Source organism: Eptatretus burgeri, chromosome 18, assembly GCF_056783735.1.
Source record: "Eptatretus burgeri isolate ZD-2024b chromosome 18, Ebu_testis_v1, whole genome shotgun sequence".
NCBI classification, from domain to species: Eukaryota; Metazoa; Chordata; class Myxini; order Myxiniformes; family Myxinidae; genus Eptatretus; species Eptatretus burgeri.
In genome coordinates this window covers 18,536,673-18,561,500 of record NC_140978.1, presented here as the reverse complement: position 1 = coordinate 18,561,500, position 24,828 = coordinate 18,536,673, and the positions used below count along the sequence as shown (strand labels likewise).

The 24,828-nt window shown below is 43.5% G+C and overlaps 1 protein-coding gene across 2 annotated transcripts in view; it reads right to left on the bottom strand.

The window, feature by feature from the left end:
* LOC147008664 (cystine/glutamate transporter-like) overlaps nt 1-24,828 on the bottom strand; it is a 90,135-nt gene that overhangs the window by 45,108 nt on the left and 20,199 nt on the right. For both annotated transcript variants that reach the window (XM_085864464.1, XM_085864463.1), the window contains exons 4-5: nt 6,661-6,786; nt 6,193-6,292 (exon numbers count right to left, since the gene is read on the bottom strand). In XM_085864464.1, coding sequence (XP_085720590.1) covers nt 6,193-6,292; nt 6,661-6,786 — 226 coding nt within the window. The remainder of the gene's footprint in view (nt 1-6,192; nt 6,293-6,660; nt 6,787-24,828) is intronic.

Below are 24,828 nucleotides of genomic sequence, written 5' to 3'. Positions count from 1 at the left end.
AAACAAATGAGTGGAGGTGATACCAGAAGATGGCTGATGGTGGACCATGTGAGCCCTACAGAAACCTGAGGGTGGGGGAAACAAGGCACAGAAAGAGCAGATGGTGCAAGACCAGAAAAGAGGCAGGATAAGATAGAGACCACCGATCTGCCTGCAATGGCGACATGATAGGCCATATAGACCCAGGCAGGGGAGCGAGCCCAGAGGAGAGAGCAGTTGCAGATCCATCAAGCTGCACATAAAGGCCGTGTAGGTGGAAAGGAGTTCAGGTGTGCCAAGGATAAATTTGTATGATGAAGGATGCCCAGCTTTGGAGGCCAGTCGGCAGCTGGCTTTAGAGGCCAACTTTGAAATGTGAAACCTATTTATTCAAGATTAGCTACTTTCTCATATACCATCTGGTTTTGATATATGTTAGCCATCTTATATAACATCTGGTTTGACGTACAGTTGCCATCCAGAAAAGTCCTTCATAGAAAGAATCCATCCATCGGGACCACACTCTGCACAGACCATCACTGCTGCCAAAGCAGTCTCCGAGGCTATTGGGCACAATCCTGGATGGGTCACCACTCCAACACAGGATACTCGAATGACTCAATCATCCCAGCAAACTGGTACTCATTGCCGACCTCAGACTTCAGATCTCTTGCCGACCTCAGAAGGACGACAGGCTGAATCAACTCCACCTGGTATTAATTCAACAGCCAAGCAGGATTTGAAATTACGACCTTAGGATCCCAAGCCCACCACCCTAACCATGAAACCAACACCCAGGCATGGAGAAAGAATAATGTTGACAAACTTTATTCATGTCGCTCCATCAAGCTGTGGATGAAGGCCTTGTAGATGGATGAGTCCAGGTGTGCCAAGGATAGCTTTGTATGATGGAGGATGCCCAGCTTTGGAGGCCAGTCGGCAGCCAACATTGAAATGTGAAACCTATTTATTTAAGATGAGCTACTTTGTTATGTATCGTCTCGTTTGATCTGCACTTGTCATCCAAAGAAGTCTTTCATAGAAAGAATACTGTTGACAAAGTTTATTCAGGTCAGATTTATTATATGGGGGTTGGAACGAAAGTAATGCCTTTTATTTCATTTCTCTCAATAGAATTCCAATTGTAAATAAAACTAGAGTTCATAGAACATGATGCACCACACAGTGTTCTGGTATGTACTTCAATTTTAATAAAATAATGGTTTTAAGGATGTTTTTTAAAAAACGGATCTGGAAATTTAGCGCTATTGAAACAGTCTTATACACCAACAACCCTTATACATCAACCTATAGAACATGTCCAAGTATTTCAAAACTGGACGTTCTTGGAAGTAGTAGTATGAAAGTGATTTGTATTCTGCAATTTTCAAGTATATCATTCACTCTAAATAAATAAAGATTGTAAAAGTCATATAAATAAATTAATTCCTAGTTTTAACACCGTTTACGCAGTGTCTATCACACCACCCTATCTATCACATACATTAGTTATTCGTTCCTGTCCTATGTGTCCATTATGATTTCATTAAAAACAGTAAGTTTCCTGTTTTGAATGATTTTCAATTTTGTTTGACTGCCATGTAGGCAGACAGAGTAAATAAATTATATCTCACCACTCTATGCGCAAGTGCGATCGGGATGAATTCAGAGTCAAAGTACTGTAAAACTGCAAACTTGTCTTCAGATTCATGTTTTGATTCGTGTTCAAAATATAATATTCAACTGAAATAAGTTGTTCCTTGATCATAAACTGATAAGACAGACAAGATTGATGGACATGAACCGATTACTTAACCCTGATTTTCACTTTGCGTGCACGGGGTAATTACATGGAATATGCCTATATATATATATATATATATATATATATATATATATATATATATATATATATATATATATATATATATATATATATATATATATATATATATATGTGGAAAATAATAAATTATTTTTACACATCATCTACATCAACTGCAATATACAGCCGGACCCCCAACATTCGCGGTTCCAACACTTGCGGGTTCCGCGTATTCACGGTTGATAATTTGCGACATGCTCCGACATTCGCGGGAAATTGCCCCGCGTATTGGCGGTCTTGCGGTTTTCACGGCGATTTCTTTCACGAGTCACGAGCATAACACAGTTCTAAAACATATTTTCCATAAGCCATGCACAAAGCAGTTGGATGTACGTGCAGCACAAAACTGTACGTACGCAAAAAACATGTCTTCTATGAGCCACGAACATGACCTGCTTCCTGTACGTGTATTGCAGCTTCGATGGATAAACAGTTTTGTGGGATGTCTCACCAGTGTAACATATCATTCCCTGCGATGTCATTCCCTGTGAGTTACAGAATGAAAACACCAGCAGCATCTATTGATGTATCCAGTAATTACCAGGTCTCCACATATGGACATTACACAATGGAAACATTCAGCACATCTTTGTGCAAATCACTCACCATCTTGCTACAAACAGCACCAAACAATGTGCAGACTACTCACCTCATCCTGGATAAACATCATTCTCGTCCGTTGCTCTGACCTGTGTATTACCTCTCGCTCCGTTCATTCTTGGAAAATGACTCCCAAGGATCGAAGATAACACTCAGAAGGGTATGCCTCTAAGCGGACCGCTGATATGAGAGAAGGCAAAGCTCCTGCATGACCATCTCTCTGGCGTGGGTGGGACAAGCACGAGCATGGCGGGTACAAGCGGCACATCCAGCCCCTTTACAGTGAGCAGAGGGTGGTTTTACCGCTTCAAGGCACGATATAATTTGTGCAAAGTCAAGCTCTTAGGGGAGTGTGCCTCCACGGACCACGGCACGGGCAAGGCATTCCCTGCAGAACTCAGGAGCCTCATTGAGGAGAAGGGGTACCTGCCGGAGCAGGTCTTTAACGCTGATGATACCGGCTCGGTTTGGAAAAAGATGTCGACCAGAACGTTGATCTCGCAGCGCCAGAGCAAGGCAGCCGGCTTCAAGGCTGCAAAGCATTGGGTATCGCTTCTTCTCTGTGCAAACACCGAAGGGGACTTCAGGGAAAAGCGTATGATGCTCTACCGTTCCCTGAACCCGCGTGTGGTGAAGATAACAAACAAGCAAGGCACTGTCCATGTACTGGAGGGTGAACAGCAAAGCATGGGTGATGTCTGAACTTTTTATGGACTGGATCCATAACTGTTCCATTGCTCAGGTCGAGAGGTACCTGGCATGAAAGAACCTTTCATTCAAGGTACTCCTACTGCTTGATAATGCTCCTTGCCACCCCACGGATCTGAAAGGCGCTCACCTGAACGTTGAGGTCATGTTCCTGCCGCCGAACACCACCTCCCTCAACCAGCCGTTCGACCAGGGGGAAATATCAACTTTCAAGACTTATTACACCCGGTGCACCTCATCTTCCTCATCTTCATTGTGGTGTATTTACAGCCTTGCATGTTGATATGCAGTGTGGAAGAAAGTGGTTCCTGGCCCGCCACTTCCAGTGCCTGTCATGGTTACGTCGAGCTCTGCTTAATCCGATTACATCCCTAATATTCATCATCTTCATCATCTTGCAAAGTTACGTGTACTGTGTTTGTTTAATAGCAAATTGAAACGGTACATGATGACGTTTTTTTTCGTGTCACGGTATAGTACGGGATGGTTAAGAGACTTTAAAAACTTTCTCCTTTGAACTAGGAACCACCGCAAACCGATACCGTTATCCCCCTTGTCCCCATTGTAGCAATTTGCGGCGTTTTTTTTTCATGAACCAGGAACTGGCGCCAGTTCACCCACTCTTGAAACTCTTTACCCAACATCCAACATTGAATGGTAGTGTCACCGTACACATTCTTTAAATGCCGATGAATATCCACTGGAAGAAGCTCTTCCACAGAAAGAAATTCAATAACTGTACTCTGCCACGTACGCACATCTAGTGGGGCAGCCATTTTGAAAGCATGGGTGTGAGCAGTGCCACTCAACTTAAAATGGCCGGGAGATAAAACCTTCCATTGTGATCTCGCATAACTTTCCTCCCACACTTTGGATACAAAAGGAAAAATAAGAGGCATTACTTTCGTACCAACCTTTGCAAATAATCTCCATGTTCTTTAATACACTTTGTTTGGTGATCAAACAATTCTTTAGATCCTCGCATAGAAACTTTCCTTCTGAAGTGCCCTTGACACAGTGGATGTACAGTAGCTGTGTTAAACTCCTCAGCAAATGCAAAAACATCTTCCCGTCATTTTTTTTTCACTTTGAGGAATAAGTGAAAGTCGCGTTGACTTAAACCTGATGAATGTGGTGGGAGAGGCAAAATTTATAACTGCCAAGATTCGAACACGTCACAGAGTGTAACGCTCACATGGAAATGGAGAGGAGCTAGACAATTTTTCACAACGCAGGTCTGAAATGGTCATGACTATCCTGAGAAATTATATTTTCCAAACAAAATGTCACCTTTGCGACAAAAACGTCGAATGTGCTGTTGATGCACAGAGCACGTCGATACAGTTGCTGCTCCTTTGTGATGACAAATGGCATCCATTTTGCCATAAACTTACTTTTCCCCAATTAATGAGTAAAAATGCAATGCTCTGTTGAAGTAAGAGTTTGTTATTAACGGCAACCTTTGTGCTCACATCATCTGATGTTATGGATCAGCATTTAGGACAATCCACCAAACAATAGACAGTGCTGTGACTTGGCTGTCCAGCTTCGACTTTGATCTGTGAGCTGCAATTTGTCATACGCAAGAATATAATCTGATGGAAGGCCAGCTTGAACGCAGTCCATTGTGCACATCTTCCAACCCTCCTTCTCCACTAAGAAAGGATAATATCGATCACTGAATGGTTCTCCAGTGAGGAAATGTTGGCAAGAATTGCAAAATTTTATTGGTGAGTTCACGTGTAATTATCTTCCCTATCAGAGGAAAAATGCTTTCCTCCATGGCCATATACTTGAGAATAGACCCCATTATTTAAGTTCTTGAAACAAAATAAATGGTATAAGAAAAATTGAACTTACCCAGAGACATCAGTATATAATGAGATAATATATAAATAGTTTTGTGATCACTGATACTTTTTACTTAAAAAGTTACATGTCAGGTGACAACCTTTTTGGGATGAACCTTGAATATCTATCTCGTAATGTTTTTCGTGGTATTCGTCAAGAAGAGTGTGTTGTTCTCCCTTGACACAATTCCAATGGCTGTTGTTTATGAGCCAACACCCTGATTTGTTTTGAGCGATGGTGGTTTTTTTTTGGCGCCATGTGCAGGAGAGCTCTGCTGGTACGGAATCATTGTTGTTGACTTTGTTGGGATCATCGATTTTTCATCTTGATGTTTCATTATGCTGTCTGGCTAACCCAACCATTATTCTTTTAGATGTTTAGTTTTAGATGCCTACTTTGGCTGTGAGACAAAATGGTGCTGTGATATCTATATTTTCCACCATGATGAACCCATACCCTTCTATATAAACACTGCTCTCTTGTCTGCTCATGTGAGGCAAGGGCTATGGTTCCATATTCAATTAATTCCGGCCACTGCAACATCTAATGGTTCGTTCTTCAGATCAGAATGTGGAGAATCGGCCTATCCATCAGCGAAGAGTTTCTTGCACCCAGGTCGCTCTGCCTTCATATTCTTTCATCCAGAGAAGAGAAGGTGATTCAGAAGAGGATTGGCAATTCATTTATTGAGAAGCTCCTCTTTGTAGAATTTTTGCAATCTCTTTGAACAGACCCTGCTGTTCCAACACACAGATGCATGGAAAAAAATTTCTGTCATTGTTGCATGTAAGGAGGAAATTGTTTGAACAAGAGAGAGGGAGTGGGGGGGGTCGGGGGGTGGGCGAGGGGTCTCGACTCTTATTTTTTATCAACCAATTTAAAGGCAAAACAAGAGAAAATCCTCAATTTCGAGGAAGTCTTTCACGTCTGGTTTTTCAGCTTTTGTTATTTCCTCCCTATAGTATACTTTCACTTCTGCTTGTTTGTTTATATTCATAATTCCACTTTTATATTTTGTTGTGCAATTGCTTCTGAAAAGAGTTGGTGTCTGCAATTTCTTGTTGCCATATTTGGTCTTTGTATCAGCCCAACTTGTTTCGTTTTTCTTTCTATTATTTTGATGTCTGAAAACGAGCAAATTCTCTTTTAAATAAAATTTAAAGACCTACCAGCCAGCGTAAGGAAATAAACCGTAGAAGATGGCCAGAGGGAGACGCATTGGCTCCAGTTCCATTGGTAGGAAAGGGCCTTGGAATTTATCGACATGTCCTGTAGAGGGAGGCATTGAATGCAAATCAATATTGTCAGTCGTTTTGTTCAGTTAAAATTTTTGCGTCAGAATATATAACTTCCTTAAAGCAATACTTTTCAACTCAAATCTCCAGCGACTTTAACCCTTTGTTTACTGCCAAGACTTTGAAGTCTGCTCGTGCTACAAGAAGCAGTGACTCCAACTACCTGTTGGGACTTCTCAGTGCATACAGATGATTAACACAAATAATTTGCAATCTCAGGATCTCAATACCTCATTTGTAATGAGATATTAGAAAGATTTACACTTACTCAATCTCAGTCTTATGATTGTGAGTTAAAAGTTAATGCAATATATGCCACCGCAGTAGATGGTGCATGTGTACCGCTCGCGATGTAATACAGTCCTGGAGCAATGATGCCAAGCATGGCAAGAACTTTGATGATCGTCATGATGTTCTGTAAACGCAGCGTCCAGGTGACACTCGTGCTGTTTATGTACATTATGAGGACTGCACTCAAAACAGACATGAGATCAGACAGCACCAAAACATCAAATCATTATTAAAAAAAGTGTGGCATTACATTTATGATTCAAATTTACTTTGTGCTTTCAGATGTTGACTCATCTTTCAGGTAACAGAGGAAACCAATAGTTTTGGAGACTATAATTTCAACTTAAAAATCAAGAAACAAGCTTTATTATTGCATACCTACCAACATATTGGTTCTGGAGTAATGAAGATTTTTGAAAAAGAATGATGAAAATGAGATAAGCAGTTCTAATCATTTAAATACAATGATGTAATGCCGATATCTTTCACATAGCTACAAACAGGCTTTTTCATAATCAGCACTCAGGCCTTATAAAACCTGTCTGACTGCTATCTTGACATTCCTGAATCGTCGCATTCGTTACCCCGCACATGCAAAGTGAAAAGTGGCCTTAAGCAATAGGTTCACTTCTGTCTGTCTGTCTTTTCACAAATGTCAGTTTGTGATCAAGGAACAACTTGATTTCAATTGAATATTGTATTTTGAACACGAATCGGAAAACATGAACCAGAAAATGAACCTTCAGTTGAGCAGTACTTTGGCTCTGAATTTGGCCTGAATGCACATGTGCAGAGAGGAGTGTGATAAAAAAAAATGTCACTCTCTCTGTCTGTCTGACAGTCAAACAAAATTGAAAACCATTCCAAACAGGAAACTTCCTGTTTTTAAGGGTGTCATAAGGGACACAAACAACAGACAAGAAGAATTAATGCCATGTGTTAAATAAGGTGGTGCATCGATGGTGGTAAAATTCTGGAATTAATTTTTTTTATATGACCTTTAAAATCTTAATTTTATTTAAATTTAATTATACACTTTAACATTGTAGAACACAAATATCCTTCTTGCTGTTTCCAAAAACCTCTAGTTTTGCAGTACTTGTACATGCTAAATAAGGTGTTGTGTAAGACACTGCACAATGGCGGTAAACTTCCGAAATATTTTTTAAACGACCTTTGAAATCTTTATTTTATTCCAGTTGAATAATACATTTAAACACTGTGCAGGGTCAGGTGTTCGATGAACTCTCGAGTTTTAAATGTAGACGTATAATACCTGAAGACACACCAATGTGAAAAAGGAAGGATTTGATGTGCCGAGTCTGCAATGAACAAATCATCTTCAATCACACTAAAATATGCAATTTTGGTGTCTGTCTGACTGTGATTCATTCGGTCATTACTTATCCAATCTCAAATATACTTGACAGGAGGATTAAGGGTCACACAATGGAGGTTGTAGTGACTTCATTTTCTCACCTCCTAAAGGGTTTTTTTTGGTCTCGGGTGAAATCCATGTGAAGGTGTATGGATAGCTTATCATGGTGTTTTTCCAAAGCCAATTCTAAAATCAAAAGTAAAAACAACACCAATGATAATACCATAACATTAATGTTATTACAAACCAATATTAACACTAATAATATCACCCCTCCCGAGGGGTTTTTCCTTCTTGGACAAATGCCGTGTTAAGGTGTATAAACAGCTTATCGTGGTGTTTTGTGGGGCACATCGACTGGAAATAAAAAAACATTATAAACCACAAACACCTTTTGCCTTTTCAAACAGTCACTATGGCTGTTTAACAATAAACTGAAAGGGAGGAAACCCAATGTTCTTGAGGCATTCTATGCTAATCGCATCCCACACAGACTAACGGAACCGAGCCAAGATCTAATGTAATTTATATACCCCACATATGATATCAACATGATCCTTCATGCCTCTCCCATAGGGAGCGGCTATACTAGTTTGTAAAAGGAGCGGCATTCGTCTGCGTCCTGCGTCAAGAGTGGCAACCTGTCCAGGATTGTTCCCAATAGCCCAGGAGATTGCTTCAGCAGCACCGACACTCTGTACAGAGTATGGTCCCAATGGATGGGTGGATCTGGCTGTGCGTCCATCACGCTTTTTTCTTAAGGGTTTTTGATGTCATAGAATAATAACCAGAGAGTTGGTGTCAAAGCCACCCAATGCTCGCCTATTTATACATTTATCGTTTTAAAAGACTAGTCTAAATATATTTTTTATAAAGCATTGCAGTGAAATCTGATCCAAATAATTTTAAAGCAATATATGTATTTGTATATTGTAATCAGTAAAAAAATAGTGTGGTAGATAAAAACATTAGAAAGGAAATAACTTGCACAAAAAAACTTCAACATTTTCATGCTGACGCTGACGCTGACGCTCACGCCGGGGGTATAGCTATAGCTCTCGGTTCTTCGAACAGGCGAGCTAAAAATGGGACTGTTGGAAAGCGAATAATCAATTTACTTCGAATAGAAATTCATGTCCGTTTAATGGTAGAGATGCCCGTTTTAAAATCCTCTTTCCAAGAACGAGAAGAAGAAGAAAGAAGAAGAAGCAGGACATGGAGCTTTATTGTTGTCATTCCAGTGGTACAACAGCAGGAACACTTCAGAATAAAGCATGAGAGACATGGAAGCAGCGCACAAAATTATATGTCGCAATAATTATTATCAAAGCAAGAGAAAAAATATATAACAACACCTGTAATGAGGACACTAATAATAACACCACCAATAACATCAACAACAACAGCAACAATACCACAACTACAGTGATGCAATATCCTTATTATTTATTTTTTTTGCGTGTTTCACTTCATTTTATATCCTTATTGAGAGTCATAGATTGACATGCAATATGTTTGTGAAGTGCAACATGCTGTCTTTTGATTAAACCTGTCAGCAAAGCGACGGGTAGGCACGGCTCGTTTGCTATAAAATAAATCTTTGCTCGCCTCGTCAAAAATAGATTTCTTACAAGCAATGTTCACATACTCTGACTCGATCTCTAATGTGCAGACACCCAAGCTGCGTAATGAAATAGCCAAAGGGCCAAAAAATCAGTGGGATATCATTGAGATAATTGAGTTTTCGTGAATACTTTCACAAGCACTTTTGTTATATGCAATCTTTCAGCAGTGACATTATTAAAATGTCATTTCTGTGTTACCTATGTGGCTTGCTTTTCAAGATTAATGCTCAAAGGACGAACGCAGTTGTTTTAAAGGCAGTTGTGCATTCCACGATTCAACAATCAGGCTCGAATAACTTTTGCTATCTTTGTCGCTTCAATGTAGATAGTAATCATGAAGTTTGAAATTCCCACTTTGCTCTTGTTGGCCATGAGTGATGGAAGATTGGATTATGAGCTAGCTCAGCATGCCTGCACACGAGTAATTTCTGAAATCGAAAATGGCTTGGGTGAGTGTTAGGGTCATGTGTGAAGTAAATCCATACAGTTGGATACACGTAATTAAACGTACATGGAAAGTTGCCATCAAGCCTTATCACTGTACGATACTATGCATGACATATGCACACACCTCTTTGCCTTAATTTAATGCTTTGATGATAATTACTCAAATCCAAGATTCCAACCCATTACTTTTAACCAGGTTCACAACCTTACCATATGTGAGCCTCATAAAAGTCAGAGTATACACATGATTTTCCTGACAATGCATATGACAATCCTATGTATTCAGCCATCAAATAATCTTGTATGCCCCAATCACAGCCTGGATATTTGGTTTAGAATCTGTTGGCAGCTTTTAATGCATGGGATTTTGCACATTTCGTAGCTTAGAGCATCCCATAGTTGTTTCAGATTTTGTGTTTTTTGTTGAGCCTGTCACTAAAGCTCTGACACATTACGCACACACTGACATTACAGTTGAACAACGTGTGCCCAGACATGTCTCTTCAGAAAACCTCTTTGCACTTTTCGAGTCCCCAGGATACCAGTTCAATCCATTACGCTGCGCAATGTAGTGCATCAACCGCACTGATGAAAGGCTTGTATGCAGCTGCCTTCTGTGACACTCCATGTGATGCAAAGCTCATTGAAATGTACTGATGCTGCCTGATATTCCAATGGGGGATATGCTCGAGTTACTACTGCTCATGCCCTGAAGTCGATGTTGCTGGTAGCTTTATCGATGTCGAGCGTTCAACATCGTATTCAAGAACACAGAAAATTTGAAGCCACTGTGAGTGATTGCAAATTATCGCATATCGCAGGAAGATGTGTCGGGTTCAAAATCGCGTTGTCTTGTTAAGTAACTGAGCAGCCACATTGGCGATCAAGAACTACTAAAACCCACAATCCAACGTTCAAAACGGCACAAACACGTATCCATAAAGGCTTATTGAACTTTTGATGACGTGACAATAAAGGGTCAGAAGGTTCTCTTCTTTCTTTAAGTAATTTTTCAATGGTGTGCAAGATCAATGATCAGGGTTGGTGTTGCCTGCTGTCTTCCATTTCATGATAACCTTCCCCATGGTTGATTTGATTATGGCCAAGGACATCTTAAATTATCATGATGTCAGTGCCAACTTTCGAATAGCAAGTTATCATTCCTCATTGTAACTTTGTTAACTCCTTACTTCGAAACACGTGATCTAAAAGTAAGCAACAGACTTCCGTGATTTATTTCTGCTGTTTCTGCTGGTGATATCTAAAGTGGGATACACAATATTTGGTAATGCTAATATCTAGAAATGAGTGTCCCAGACTTTTGGTAGGACAGTAAATAAATAACGAAATCTATGAAAAAGGTGGGGCACAACTCACTGGTTTACATGAATGACACATAAAGTCAATTCTTGTGACAATCTCAGGGCTGGCAAGATGGCCTTCATGTACACATACTCACCTCTGAGGTGTTTGACCAGGGTTTGAATCTCGGCCCACCTACAAACTGCTATGTTGGTGTCTCGCAAACAGGGTTATTCATCATGTGCCATCCCTCGGATTGACATTAAACCAGACATCCCATCTGCTTGCATTAGTCAGTGGATGTTATTGACCCCATGGTGTCTTTCATGAAGATCAGGGGAACTATCGCGCAACTATGGGTACCCTGGCCAAATTCCAAGTTCCTGCCATAACCTTAAGGGGACGTTGCATCAGTGGCACAGCCACACCCCCAGCAAATGATGCTACTTAGTTAGGTTAGTTATGGGAGGTTAGGTTAGGTTACTTAGGTTAGCATGCACCTAAGTTAGCATGCACCAGAGCAGTGCGTCACTGCGTCCACTTTCCGTCAGGGCTGGCATGATGGCATATTCCAGGGGGCCTCTGTCTGGCCATTCCACAGGCAGATGCAAAGCTCATCCCCATCTCAAGATGCCGATCAACCTGCTGCAATGACGAGGCATGTGGTCATCCCATTGGCATTCTACACTCATGAGGCTTCCTCGCTGAGGGAATCTGGTGAGCAGGATCAGGGTCAGGAAATCAAGCCACATGTCCCTACAGTTGCAGCTGACACTCATAGACTACACAGGTAACAAATCTCATTTGAGTCTCTCTCAGCAACTGCTCATTGGACACAAAGTCTGGCCAGTGATAGCCAAGGATTCTCCAAAGAGACCAGGTACTGAAGGAGTGAAGTCTGCATTTCAGATGCTTTGTCAGAGTCCAAGTCTCACATACATAGAGCAAGACTGGAAGCACCAAGGACCTGAAGACTGATTTTTTTCCACCTGCACAGGTACCGGCAGCGACACACCCCATGATCCAGTGAATCCATGACTCCCCAGGCATCCATTAACCTCTGGCTCACAACATGCGGAGACATGAACATCACTGCGAAGGTCAGTGAATCTCTCCGTGACCTCAACATCCTCACCACAAACAGGTCCTGACAATATGGCAGCATCCAACATGTCATTGAAAGCCTGGATCTTAGTTTTGACCCTGGAAACCTATAGTCCCAGAGGCTCCAATTCCTCATTCAGTGCCTTCAGGGCCCCGACAAGGACATCTAGTGTTTCTGCAAGGATGACTGCACCATCTGCGAAATCAAGGTCATAGATCTTGACATTCCCTAGGAATGCGCCGCAGATTGATCTCTCCGACATCTTCTCCAAAATCCAGTCCATGCAAGTGTTGAAGTGTGGGGGCCAATACACACATCTGCCACAACTGGAAATAAGTCAGAGATGGAACCACCACACGTCACACCACACATCACAGAAATCAAATCGATCAACTTTGGTGGCACCTGGCGAATACCGAGAATCCTCCAGAGGGCATCCCGATTCACTGAATCATATGCTTTGCAGAGATCAATATCAGCTGTGAGCAAACCCTGCTGAAACTCTCATCTGCATTCGGTGAGGACCCGGAGAGCAAGGATATGGTCAATCATTGACTTCTTTGGTGTAAAGCCCAACTGCTCCAGGCGCTGATGCTCGAGCAGATGGTGGTGATTCCTTTGAAGAGTTATCCTCGCAATGACCTTGCCCGGCATTGAGAGCAGTGTCACTCCTTGGTAGCTGTTGCAGTCCTGGTGATCATGATTCCCTTTCCAGAGAGGGACAATGAGGCTCCTTTTCCAGTCAGTTGGGATGATGCCTGTGCTCCAAACAGAGCACAGAACTGCATGCAAGGAAACCAGTACAGCATTTCCACCAGCCTTGAGAAGTTCCGCATGAATGTCACTGATCCCTGGGGCTTTACCCCAGAGATCTTTACACCTTTTAACGAGTTCACCTCAGCTTGTATATCCACAAACAAAGGTGGACCACAGTTTATTGGAGGGTCAGCCATGGGGATAGTTATACCCCTAAGATCAAAATCACCAGCCGGTATGTCAGCCTGGTACAGCCGATCAATGTAACTGGCCCAGAAGGCCTCCACTTCAAATTATTCAGTCACGACTCCACCACCCTCCACTCTAATAGCAGTACATTGAGGGCCGGGCTTGGAGGAACGAAATGCACAAATTCCTCTGTAAGCAGGACGAGAATCACTTGTCCACAGGTGATGCTCTACTCCTTCACAGATTCCTCACACATGGGCCTCCTTGTCCACCCTCAGCACATGTGCAGTTTTATGCCACAGTTCCCTGAGCAGCTCAGCTCTGCCATTATACCTGGCACTGCGACTCTGGTCAATGGTATTCAGTGTCACTTGGGAGACAAAGTTCCTCTTCGTCTGATGGTGGGTTCCAAGACATCCACCGGTAATATCAAGGATGGTGGTCTTAAAAGCACTCCACAACTCTTCAGGATTCCTCACAACACCCAGACCCCAAAAATCCCCACTCAACCTGTTCGTAATCTCTTCAGACACCCTCTTATCCCTGAGCTTGTCAACATCGAGCCTAAGCTGGGATGGTACCATTCTCCTGGATTTGAGCTGCCACTTCAGAAATGCTACAAGAAGCCTGTGGTCGATATCGAGGAGCTGGGCACTCTGGTAGACCCTGCGGTTCTGAATCATCCTCCAGTGACCATCAATGAGCACATGGTCTATCTCCTTTGCCCCACCACCAGCGTAGGAATACCAATTCCAGTGATGAGGCTGTGGGTGCTGAAACAATGAACCAGCCACCCTAAGTCAACCACTTCTTGCAAAGTTAAGGAAATTAGTGCTATTCTGGTTGATAGTTCCAGACCCATGGGGACCAAAACATGTCTCATAACCATCCCTATTAATTCCAATCGATGCAGTGAAATCCCCCAAGACTAGAAGAGTATCTCGATGCTACTTGCAGCCATGTATGTGCTGCCCATGACAGAAGAAGAATAAGTGGCAATCTCCTCACTATTATTGCTGTTGAGAAAATAACTATGAAAGCAATATTCATTGGATTGAAAGCACTTGCATTGGTTCACCATTCGGAGCTTCTTCCCTGCAGATGTAATGAGATATTGAGCAGCAACAACGCACATTTTATAGATTTTTCATCATTACACATTGGTTTCAAGAATGCAAGTAGTGGTCAAAATGTTCGACAAATGAGGTACTCACAATAGTCCAAGACCTTTCAGGTTAGTATATTTCTCAAGATACAAAAAACAAATGAGAAAGGATCTCAAAATGCAAAGCAAAAAAACTTGTCGTTTCATGCAGTGTAGTGGCGGACAGGCTGATAGGACCATTTCTACTCACTGTGACTTTGCTCTTTGACATTTTGACCCAATTATTAATGATACTTCTACATATTCTCATAATAAAAGTTTGTTAAAAATTTGATGTCAAAAGCTCAAATTGAAAACAAAGGTTATGCCCTGTACAAACACCGCACGCACGCACGCGATTACTGCAAATCCCCACCTGTCGCTACGCAAGGGACGGTTAATGATTCTCGTGATCTCGTTCCATCAAGTGGTGTCCTACTTCTAGTGACATTCATGATCAGATTTCTCCAAAGATCCCTATCCTGCACTGCTTCCTGCATCTCTGGCAGAGACAGCTTGATTGTGGCTTTTATTCTATAGATCCATCCAGCACATTTAATTTGAGGTCTGCCTCTTCCTTTTCTTCTCTCAATCATATCCAGCATTGTCGTCTTCTCCAGAATTTCCTTTTCTGCACACATGATGTCTCCAAAGAATGACAGTTTCTGTTTTAGCATCACTGCTTCTAATATGATTAGTAATAAAATATACAAATGTATTTCAATCGAAATTTATGCTTCCCTGTACATTTTATTTTGGCATGAATTGAACTATTATGAGCATCTCCTTCGTACAGCCTTTTATACAAGGAAAAATACAAGGAACTTCAATGCCTGATGAGGCCATTATCTCGGCTGATCAACCTCACACAATCAAGGCAATATCTTCGTATTCCCACATTCCCACTACTTCCTGATACCTACATATTTGAACACATAATATTCCTCATAAGTGGCCTACCCACCTTTGATTTGTCTCTCCTGAATTAGAATCCAGGGTTTACTTTAAATTACCATCCTGATGATTCTCAGGGCAATACAGCAATGAATAAGCTGTTCTTTGGAAGAAATGTTTACTAGGCGATGCGGTATGCCTGTGGATGCTAAATATCCTATTGCACTTTTCAAATATAATACGAAATTGTGCTGGTATCCTGATTAAAGTATTTATTATAGGGTAAGGGAAGTACTGCAGCAGCAGGACAGCTGCTACTCCTCCCTCCCACCACTCCCAGAAATGATACAACCAGCAGCTGGGTACTGCAAACAGCACAACAATGTACATACATACATACAAACATACATACATTTGGAGCATGTGCTTTCACAGCACCTCACTGTGTTCACTTTCCGCCAGTACTCCAGGGGCCTCCGTCTGGCCATCTCCCAGGCAGATGCCTGGCCCATCCACATCTCTTAGGGATAGGACATTCCTGGCAGCCACCTGAAGGGACCACCTCAGCTTAACCCGAGGAGACCACCATCTGATGGACGACACCTCAGCATCACCCTGACAAACACTACAGTGTGTTTTGCAGAGTAAAGTGTTTTGTGGTGGCTGGAGTGTAAATTCTCCACCAACCTCTGAGGGAAGGTAACCAACTGCAGGAGGACATCCGCAGATGTAGTTGGCACCAGATATGGATGGCTGTTAGCTCACAAGGAGCTCCTCCGCCCTTTGGCAGGTTTTGCATGGACATGTCCACATCCACCAACCCTTCACACCAGGAAGGCCTGGTGGGGGATGCCGGTTTAGACATTTACACTCGACCATGAACAGGCCATAGCAAGTCACAGAACTCATCTGGCCTGACCTGACAATCAAGATTGGGTGCTGTCTTATCGGTCAGGTTGCTTTGTACCATCTATTAGCATGGCACAACGTAGGGCTCACATCCTCAAGCGATCCCCGACCCCAGCTTCCAAGTAACCGGATTACAGGCGCATGCCACTATTCCCAGCACCACCAATGTGATATAGTATATTGTCGTCAAGGTGTACAAAAAAAGCTACATTTTCTGCTCTACTTACCCAAATAGCTGATTTTTCTTGCAAGCCCAACAAAGCCACCCATTTGCATAGATAAACTCGAGCAAAGTCGATGGAACATCATCGCAAATCCACCTAAAGCAGAGTTGAAAGATGGCAAAAAGTTCCACCAGGAATTACCCAATATGAAATTTTGAGTTAAATTTTTTTTTTCTCCCCATTTTGACCCCAAGTCCGTATCCCCAGAGGCATGAACTGGGAGTCAAATCCAAAAAATTGTTACCTATTTCACATGTCCTATGTTACCTATTCCCCCAATGTTGATTGCATATCCAACGTTTCATTAAAAAATGTTCTTGTCATTGCATTTTTCGGTATTTGACCTTTTGACACCACCCCAGTGTCTGGACCAAAAACAATACTGTTCTTGCACCTTCTTGCCATGTGGTGATCATAACTACCATGTTTGGTGAATTTCTACCGAACCGTTTAGGACAATGTGTGACAGACAGACGGACAGCCAGATAAACAGATGGGGCTGATCACAATATCCTGCTGGGCTTTTTTTTTCAAAAAGCATGGGGATAATAAGTCTGTTTTCATTTGTCTTGATTTCTTCATCCTTTAACAACTAATTTCATCTTACTCACTTCATACACTCACAAGTCATAAAAACATTTTTGGATATTGTAATCTGCTCTGTCTGTTTGTCCATCTGTCTGTCTGTCTGTGAGTGAATGTGCAGGGTAAGGCCAAAGTCACATTTGGCACGGCGGCCGTAGGGTCTACAAAATCTACGGCCACTAGCAATTATAGGGCGGCCGCAGTATTTCCACGGTCACACAATGCAGCAGTCACATATGTTTTTATTTTTCGGGGAGCCGCAGGGCATATTTAGAAATTGTGGAGACCGAAATGGTGGGGGTGCCGTACGGTCTTTGATTTGATGTCGCACGGTGACCTTAGAGCGTCCCTGCGGCGGCCATAGAATTTTCAAGGCAGACACAAGGTCGCCTCAAGGTGCCCGCAAGGCGACCGCAGGAGGGCCTTAAGGCGAACGTGCGGCCAGACGGACGGCAACGAGTGGGTATATATATACCAGTTCTTTTTTTACTGAAATAAAAATATAACAGTTCGGAATATACCGGTATATAGAACTGAATATACTATAACTATAATATATATAACTGAATATACCAGTTCGGAGTATAGGCAAACACCTATACTCCGATCTCTAGCAGTAGCGCATGGTGGACGCACGGTCGATGCAGACTGCCACGGAGGCCGTACGTTGGATGCACGGCGGACGAAGGGGAACCGTGCGTCGACCCTGCGTTGCCCGCAGGTAGTCACACAGACCGCAAGGCCACCGTACATTGAACACAGGGACGCCTTAGGACTACCCTATGGTGACCATGGAAATAGTGCAGCCGCCGTAATTTTTTGGGGGTTGGCAAAATTCATTTTTCATTGACAAAGGCCTGGTCACACCTTGACGTTTTAGCCAGCGATGGCAACGTATTAAAATGTATGTAAAACGCTGGCTTACGTTGAACTTATGATGTTTTTTTTTTAAAGATTCGGACGTATTCATAGCGACTTGGTCTTATGTATAACGCATTGCTAATGGACACAGAACGTTTCGTTGTGTTATAGATAACTTATACCAACGAATACTGAACCTGTTGTCGGCCGACACAACCGATGCCCAACGATAGTCTAACTTAGGCATAGCGCGTTGCACGCATCGCCGACGATGTCGTGACGTAGCCTATTAAAAGGCTGACGCACAACGATTCGAATCATAACTGCCGTAGAAATGGAAGTGTCAACATCGCGGTCACACCTTGGCGATCTTGCCAGCGTATGCCGACCTAAGAAAAATGTGTCTAAAACGTTGGGGCACGTCAAATACGGTACGAGTAAGTTTGGTATGCGCGAGTAGAACGCTAAAGTACGCTATCATAAGTCGTAGTAAGTAGAGTACGTCAAGAAATTTTAAACATGTTCAAAATTTTACGATGTACTCGGCGTATGACACACGTTCCGCATGCGATGGGGATAGGTTGTACACACGATATGTAGACGCTTACACACGTCCACAAACGCTACTTATAAGCTACTCATAAGTCGAAACACGTCGCGGTAATGTCTTTTTTACGCGAAACTTATTTCTAACTTATGTTTGACGTGCTTTGAACCAATTCTTTACGTAGTCCCAACACACATCGACGTATGTAGACGTATTCCAATGACGTCTTCCGGTCGACAAAAAAAAATAAATGAACGTGTTTCTAGCTTACAACTGCCATATAAAGACGTGTTCCCAGCGGTTTTGGGAATTGGTATATAAAAATGATGTTCATAAAAGGGGAACCCAACAGTGTTTTCGAGTCCTTTTTGAGTCGATGTCCATGTCAGCAGTAACAGTATCAGTATCAGTATTAGTATTAGTATTAGTATTAGTATTAGTAGTAGTTTGTTCATGTTGGCAGTAGTAGGTGAGTGTGAGGGGGAGGGTGTGGGTTATGATGGATCGTCCTTGCGTTTAACGATTTAACGATTTAAATGATAAACTCAACGATTTTAATGGCTGCATCTCCACTATTGAAAGTAGACGCTTGCGCTCAACAATTGGATTTTTTTTTACACTCAACGACTTTTAAACGGTACCACTCAACTATTTTCATTGTTTACAATGAACGATTTAAATTGCTGTCACTCGCCTTTGTTTTTTGACGCTGGGGTTTGGAAATTTGAAGCGTTTCTTCTGAACGTGTTAAAACGCTCAAACTCGACTCTTTTAAATAGACGCTGCCGATGGACAATTGGAATCATGGCCAAGCTAGACATCGAAGTGTGAACATCCTCGTCATGCCGAAGAAAAGTTTGAAGAATGCTGCAAATAAGTGTCCTGGCCGTGGCCGTGGTTGCTGAAGCAAGGACGATCCATTATACCGACGTCTTTCAGCCTATGAGTAACTTAAAAGTAACGTCTGTCGACGTGTGGCAACGATCGCGTAACGTGCCAACAACACGTTAATCATAGTTTAGAAATAAGTTTCGGGTACGCTAAACATTACCTCGGCGTGTCTCAACTTATGATTAACTTACAAGTAGCATGTGTTGACGTCTGTCAACGATCGCAGACCGTGCATACAACTTGTGGCCAGCGTAGCGGAACGTGTGAGTCATACGCCGGCATACGTCGTGAAATTTCAAGCATGAAAAAATTTGAGGACAACAGAAAAGTTCAACGTTTAAACCCAGCGTACAACGACGTATGGCAGTCTTTTTCAGCGTGCTCTCAATGTTATCAAAACTTACCCATAACGTATTCAACGTGTGCCAGCGTTTTAGAAAAAAAATTCAAAAATCGGCATACGTTGGCTAAAACGTCAAGGTGTGACCGGGCCTTAAGAGCCTACGGCAGCCGCACGAATAACGTAAGCCCACCGTACGCCCTACGTACGGTCGACGTGGAACACATCTACGTCATGACTACGGCTTGTCGAATTGCTACGGCCAACCTAGAAATTAAAAAAAGTTATAACTCTGCGCTTTAATTCCACAGCGACCCCTACGGCCTGTAAAAGATAGCCATACGGCGTAGGGCCACCCTGAGGCCACCTCAGGAACTCTGTGGCCGCCGCACGTTTCTGTCAATTCAAAGGGGGGGGGGTACGGCCGCCGTATCCTAGCCGTAGAGCAAATATGACTTAGGCTTAAGTTTAAAATCATCTTTTAAAATGAAAATATTGACTATTAATCATCTTGTGGGGAGGGGGAGTGGGAGCTGTGAGGGCTGTTATAAATATTGTTGTGGGAATGATCTAAAAGGGTTAATAAAAATGTTTTGTAGGACAACAGCTATAACTTAGCATTTTGTCTTTGATAAGTCTGATGTACTAGTTATGCAATAGATGTGCATTGCATATGTACAGTGAGATGTTTGTTTTTGCGATTCTACTGTTGTCCTCCCCTGTTCAAACCTCTGACTGCATATTTTTAATGTTATTTTTCTCTGTTTTTACAGAGCACACACAAGAGCTTTGCAGCACAAGCCATGAGAATGTGCAGGTGTGGCAAATATGCATTGAGGAAGTTGGCAATTGCCTCACCACAGGAGCGCACATGGCAGGGCTTACCAGTTGATCTTGTGTGCGGTTTACTGAACGGTGGCTTTGAAGAGAGGATTTACAAGCCGAGAGAGTGACAATGATGCTGAAGGAGTTACACACCGGTCTTTATTTTAATTCAAACACCACCAGTCAAGCTTGCCTTTCCAGCCTTTCCATCACTCAACAATGACGCTTCGACTCCACAACCACACCAACCTCATATGTCTCACCACCACCCACCGCCTTTCTGCACCTTGGGACCATCATCTCGCTTCGCCCACAGACGCCTTTGGTTCACGCCTGGACCAAAGTCTGGAACCGTTACAAACGGAGCCTTTTACACTAAGGCGCAAGTGTGTGCTTGCTGTTCTTTCACATTCCTCTCTCAGCAGGGATGGTCCTCATATCCAGCAAGCCATCTGTGCCCTTCCCGGGCATTTGAGCAATGGATGGAGACTACTGCACATCGGCCTCAGGTTGAGTTGGCAACTGACATGCATGGCACAGTCAGAGGACAACTGCAGGTGGTTGCAGCCCAGCAACCTCGCGAGGAGGGTTATGTCACCCTGGAGCGCATCTGGACCAATGGGCATGCCACGCTCAGAGGAAAGAGGGTGGCGCATGACCTGTGCACCCAGGAACCATCCCCACAAGAGGCGGGGATTCACCCTTGATCCCACCAAACTCCACCCCCCCTCCCCGGGTCCCTAAAATATTGACACTGGTCACTGGAGCGTTAATTTTTTTTCAACATTGCAAGAGAGTTTTTTCTGGAGAGGTTGTAACGAGAGCTTCTGGAGCGAGAGCTGGCGGTGGTTGCTGCAGGACGGAGTGATCATTGCATGGTTCAGGAATGTTTGCTTCTGCAAGGAATATAACAGAATGCTGAGGAAGCAGATGAAGTGCCAAGTAGTCCAGACGCAGTGTTGGGCAAGAAGCGAAATCAGCAATCATCATAGATGAGAGGTAGTTCTCATCCTCACACATTCTTTCTCTCTTTTCTGACTCATCTACTGAAGATGCACATGAGCTATCAACGAAGGCAAAGCCCCAAGAACCCGCTCTTTTTAGAGCAAGCAATGACTCGCACCCTGTCTTTCGCACTCTATGCCCTGACATCGCATCCCACTCGCACTTCTTCATCACGCACCCAGACACCCTCCTTTGCTCTTCATTACTTCCCACCCTTACCTTCGCTCCACTTTGGACTAGCATAATATGTGCACATGTATGTGGCGGGTAAGGCAGAGGCTGCCAACGACTCAGCTTTTCTTATCTCACTTACTAAAGCATGAGTCACATTTGCTCTATGGCTAGGATACGGCGGCCGTACGACCACCCCCCCCTCCGAATTGACAGAAACGTGCGGCGGCCGCAGAGTTCCTGAGGTGGCCTCAGGATTGCCCTACGCCGTATGGCTATCTTTTACAGGCCGTAGGGGTCTCCGTGGAATTAAAGCGCGGAGTTATAACTTTTTTCATTTCTAGGTTGGCCGTAGCAATTCGACAAGCCGTAGCCATGACGTACATGTGTTCCACGTCGACCGTACGTAGGGCGTACGGTGGGCTTGCGTTATTCGTCCATTTTCCGTAGGCTCTTATCAATGAAAAATGAATTTTACCAACCCCCAAAAAATTACGGCGGCCGCACTATTTCCACGTTCGCCTTAAGGCCCCCTGCGGGCACCTTGAGGCTACCTTGCGTCTGCCTTGAAAATTCTATGGCCGCCGCAGGGACGCCCTAAGGTCACCGTGCGACATCAAATCAAAGACCTATGGCACCCCTACGTTTTCGGTCTCCACAATTTCTAAATACCCCGTGCGGCTACCCCAAAATAAAAACATATGTGACTGTTACATTGTGTGACCGTGGAAATACTGCGGCCGCCCTATAATTGCTAATGGCCGTAGATTTTTTAGACCCTACGGCCGCTGAGCCAAATGTGACTAAAGCATTATCTGCCCTTCTGTGGAGTGATTCTGATGGTGCCTGTTATTGTTACCTTTAGTAGGTTTGTGTAAGCTCGATATAGTCGGTGTATAGTTAGTTCTGTTCTTGGTGGTGTTGGCGCAGTGGTTAGGGCAGCGGCTTGGGATCCAAGAGGTCCTGAGTTCAAGCCCCGTAGGGCCACTGAATTAATACACCAGGGGGTTGACTCAGCCTGTCATCCTTCCGAGGTCGGCAAAATGAGTACCAGTGTACTGGGCCGGTGTATACCCCGGTTAAAATAGGTGTACCATATCCCTGTGTCGTAAGAGGCGACCAGGGTTGCGTCAGGAAGGGCATCCGGAGTAAAACATGTGCCAAATCACTATGCGGATCACACGGATGATCCGCTGTGGCGACCCCTAACGGGAGCAGCCGAAAGAAGAAGAAGAGTTAGTTCTGTTCTTGGTTTCTGTACTGCATGGGTTTGGATCATTGTATATCTTTTGCTGCACCACATGAATACTGTATCTTCTTGCTGTATGAATACCCCCTTTGAATAAACCCCTTGTCTTCGCTGTGTCACATGCTTTTCCTCGCACTTCCTTATAAATAAATCAACATTAGTTCAGTTAAACCTGTTCATAGTGTCCTTTTCCCCATTGGTCCAGCACAGTCCATATTATTGTCAGACGGGAAGTTTTATCCCATGTGATTAATTTTTTTGTCGACCAAGTCGAGGCTCATGTAAGAGCTAATACACAGAAACATATCACAAGGCAAGAGACAAGAAGGGTGGGAGAGGGAAGCACAAAATAGTGGGGAACAAAGACAATTGGATATCTGTGGAAGGGAGAGGGATGGGGCGAGGTACACGGGGTAAATAAGATGGTACTACAGGATTTTCCAGGAAGGAAAATGCAATTTGATGGAAGTGGGGTTGCGGTAGATTAACGGAGGAGGTAAAGATCAAGGTTTTGGATGGGGAAAGATATGAGATGGTGGTGAACAGCTGTTTTGAAGACCTGGAGGGAAGAGTGGGTTTGAAGAGTGTGTCAGAGTTTGTTACAGAGGCAAGAAAAAAGAATAATGAAAGAGTGAAGGTGAGCAGTGAAGAAGTGGTTTTTGGTGGACCTTGAGCGCCCTGATGTAATACCAGGGGGGGGGGGACAGATCACAGACAGAGTAGGGGAGGGGGGGAAAGGCCAGGGAGGACATGGCAGAATACAGAAAGACCACTGACCTGCCTCTGGTGAGAGAGTGAGAGACCCAAAGACTCAGTTTAATTGTGGGAAATACCAATGATCCTAAATGCCTTGGTTTCCACAGCATGAAGTCGAGCTAGGTATGAGGCAGGAGCACCACCTCAGAAGGGGGAGCAGTACTCCATCAGACTGCGGATGAAAGCTTTGTAAGTGGTTAGAAGCTCAGGTGTGCCAATGAAGGACTTCGTATGACGTAGGATGCCCAGTCGGCGACTGGTTTTGGAGGCCAGCTTTTAGTTGTGGCTTTCCCAGGAAAGATCATGGCAGATAGTGAGACCCAAAAGCTTGAATGGAAGGACTTCTTCAAGGGGATTGTTAAGAAAGTAGATGGGGGGTGGGGGGGGGGTTCCAGACGGTCGTTTTGGAGAGACATGGTGAGGGTGTGAGATTTGTCAGGATTGAAAGACACATTCCAAGTGTTTGACCAGCTTGCCATTTTATCCAGGTCTGCAGAGAGTGAAGAGGCTGCTGTCTGCCGATCTGCTCTCATTAGCCAGGATGCACTCACTGTATCCCTTGCCAGTAATCTGAGTGTGTGCTGAGGGCACAGAACTCGGTTAATGTCGTCAGCTCTTTGGGTAAACGGTGTTAGATTGGTAAACCTGTTAGAGTTGACAAAGTTAATTGACGTTTGTGGTTGGTCAGCAACCTGCCGGGCCGTGGAGTTTTCCGCAGCACGTTGGTCTACAGGGCTGGGCATTTGAGAGGAACCTGAGTGCTTCCCCTCGTGGTAATACCCGAACCCCGAGTTCTAAAGCAATAATATTTCTTTGGTTCTGGCGCCACAAGATAAATTTGTATGACTTTTGCAACTATTGCGAAGAAGAGACATCATTAGCCTTCATACGTCACTTCAATAGTCCTGTATTGTGTCACCGAGGGCCACCCCCAGCAGGCTGATTGCTAAACATTGTCTTGCCGAGCCTACTTCACCCTTCATTGCTGCACATGTAAGTATGTATATAATGTATTC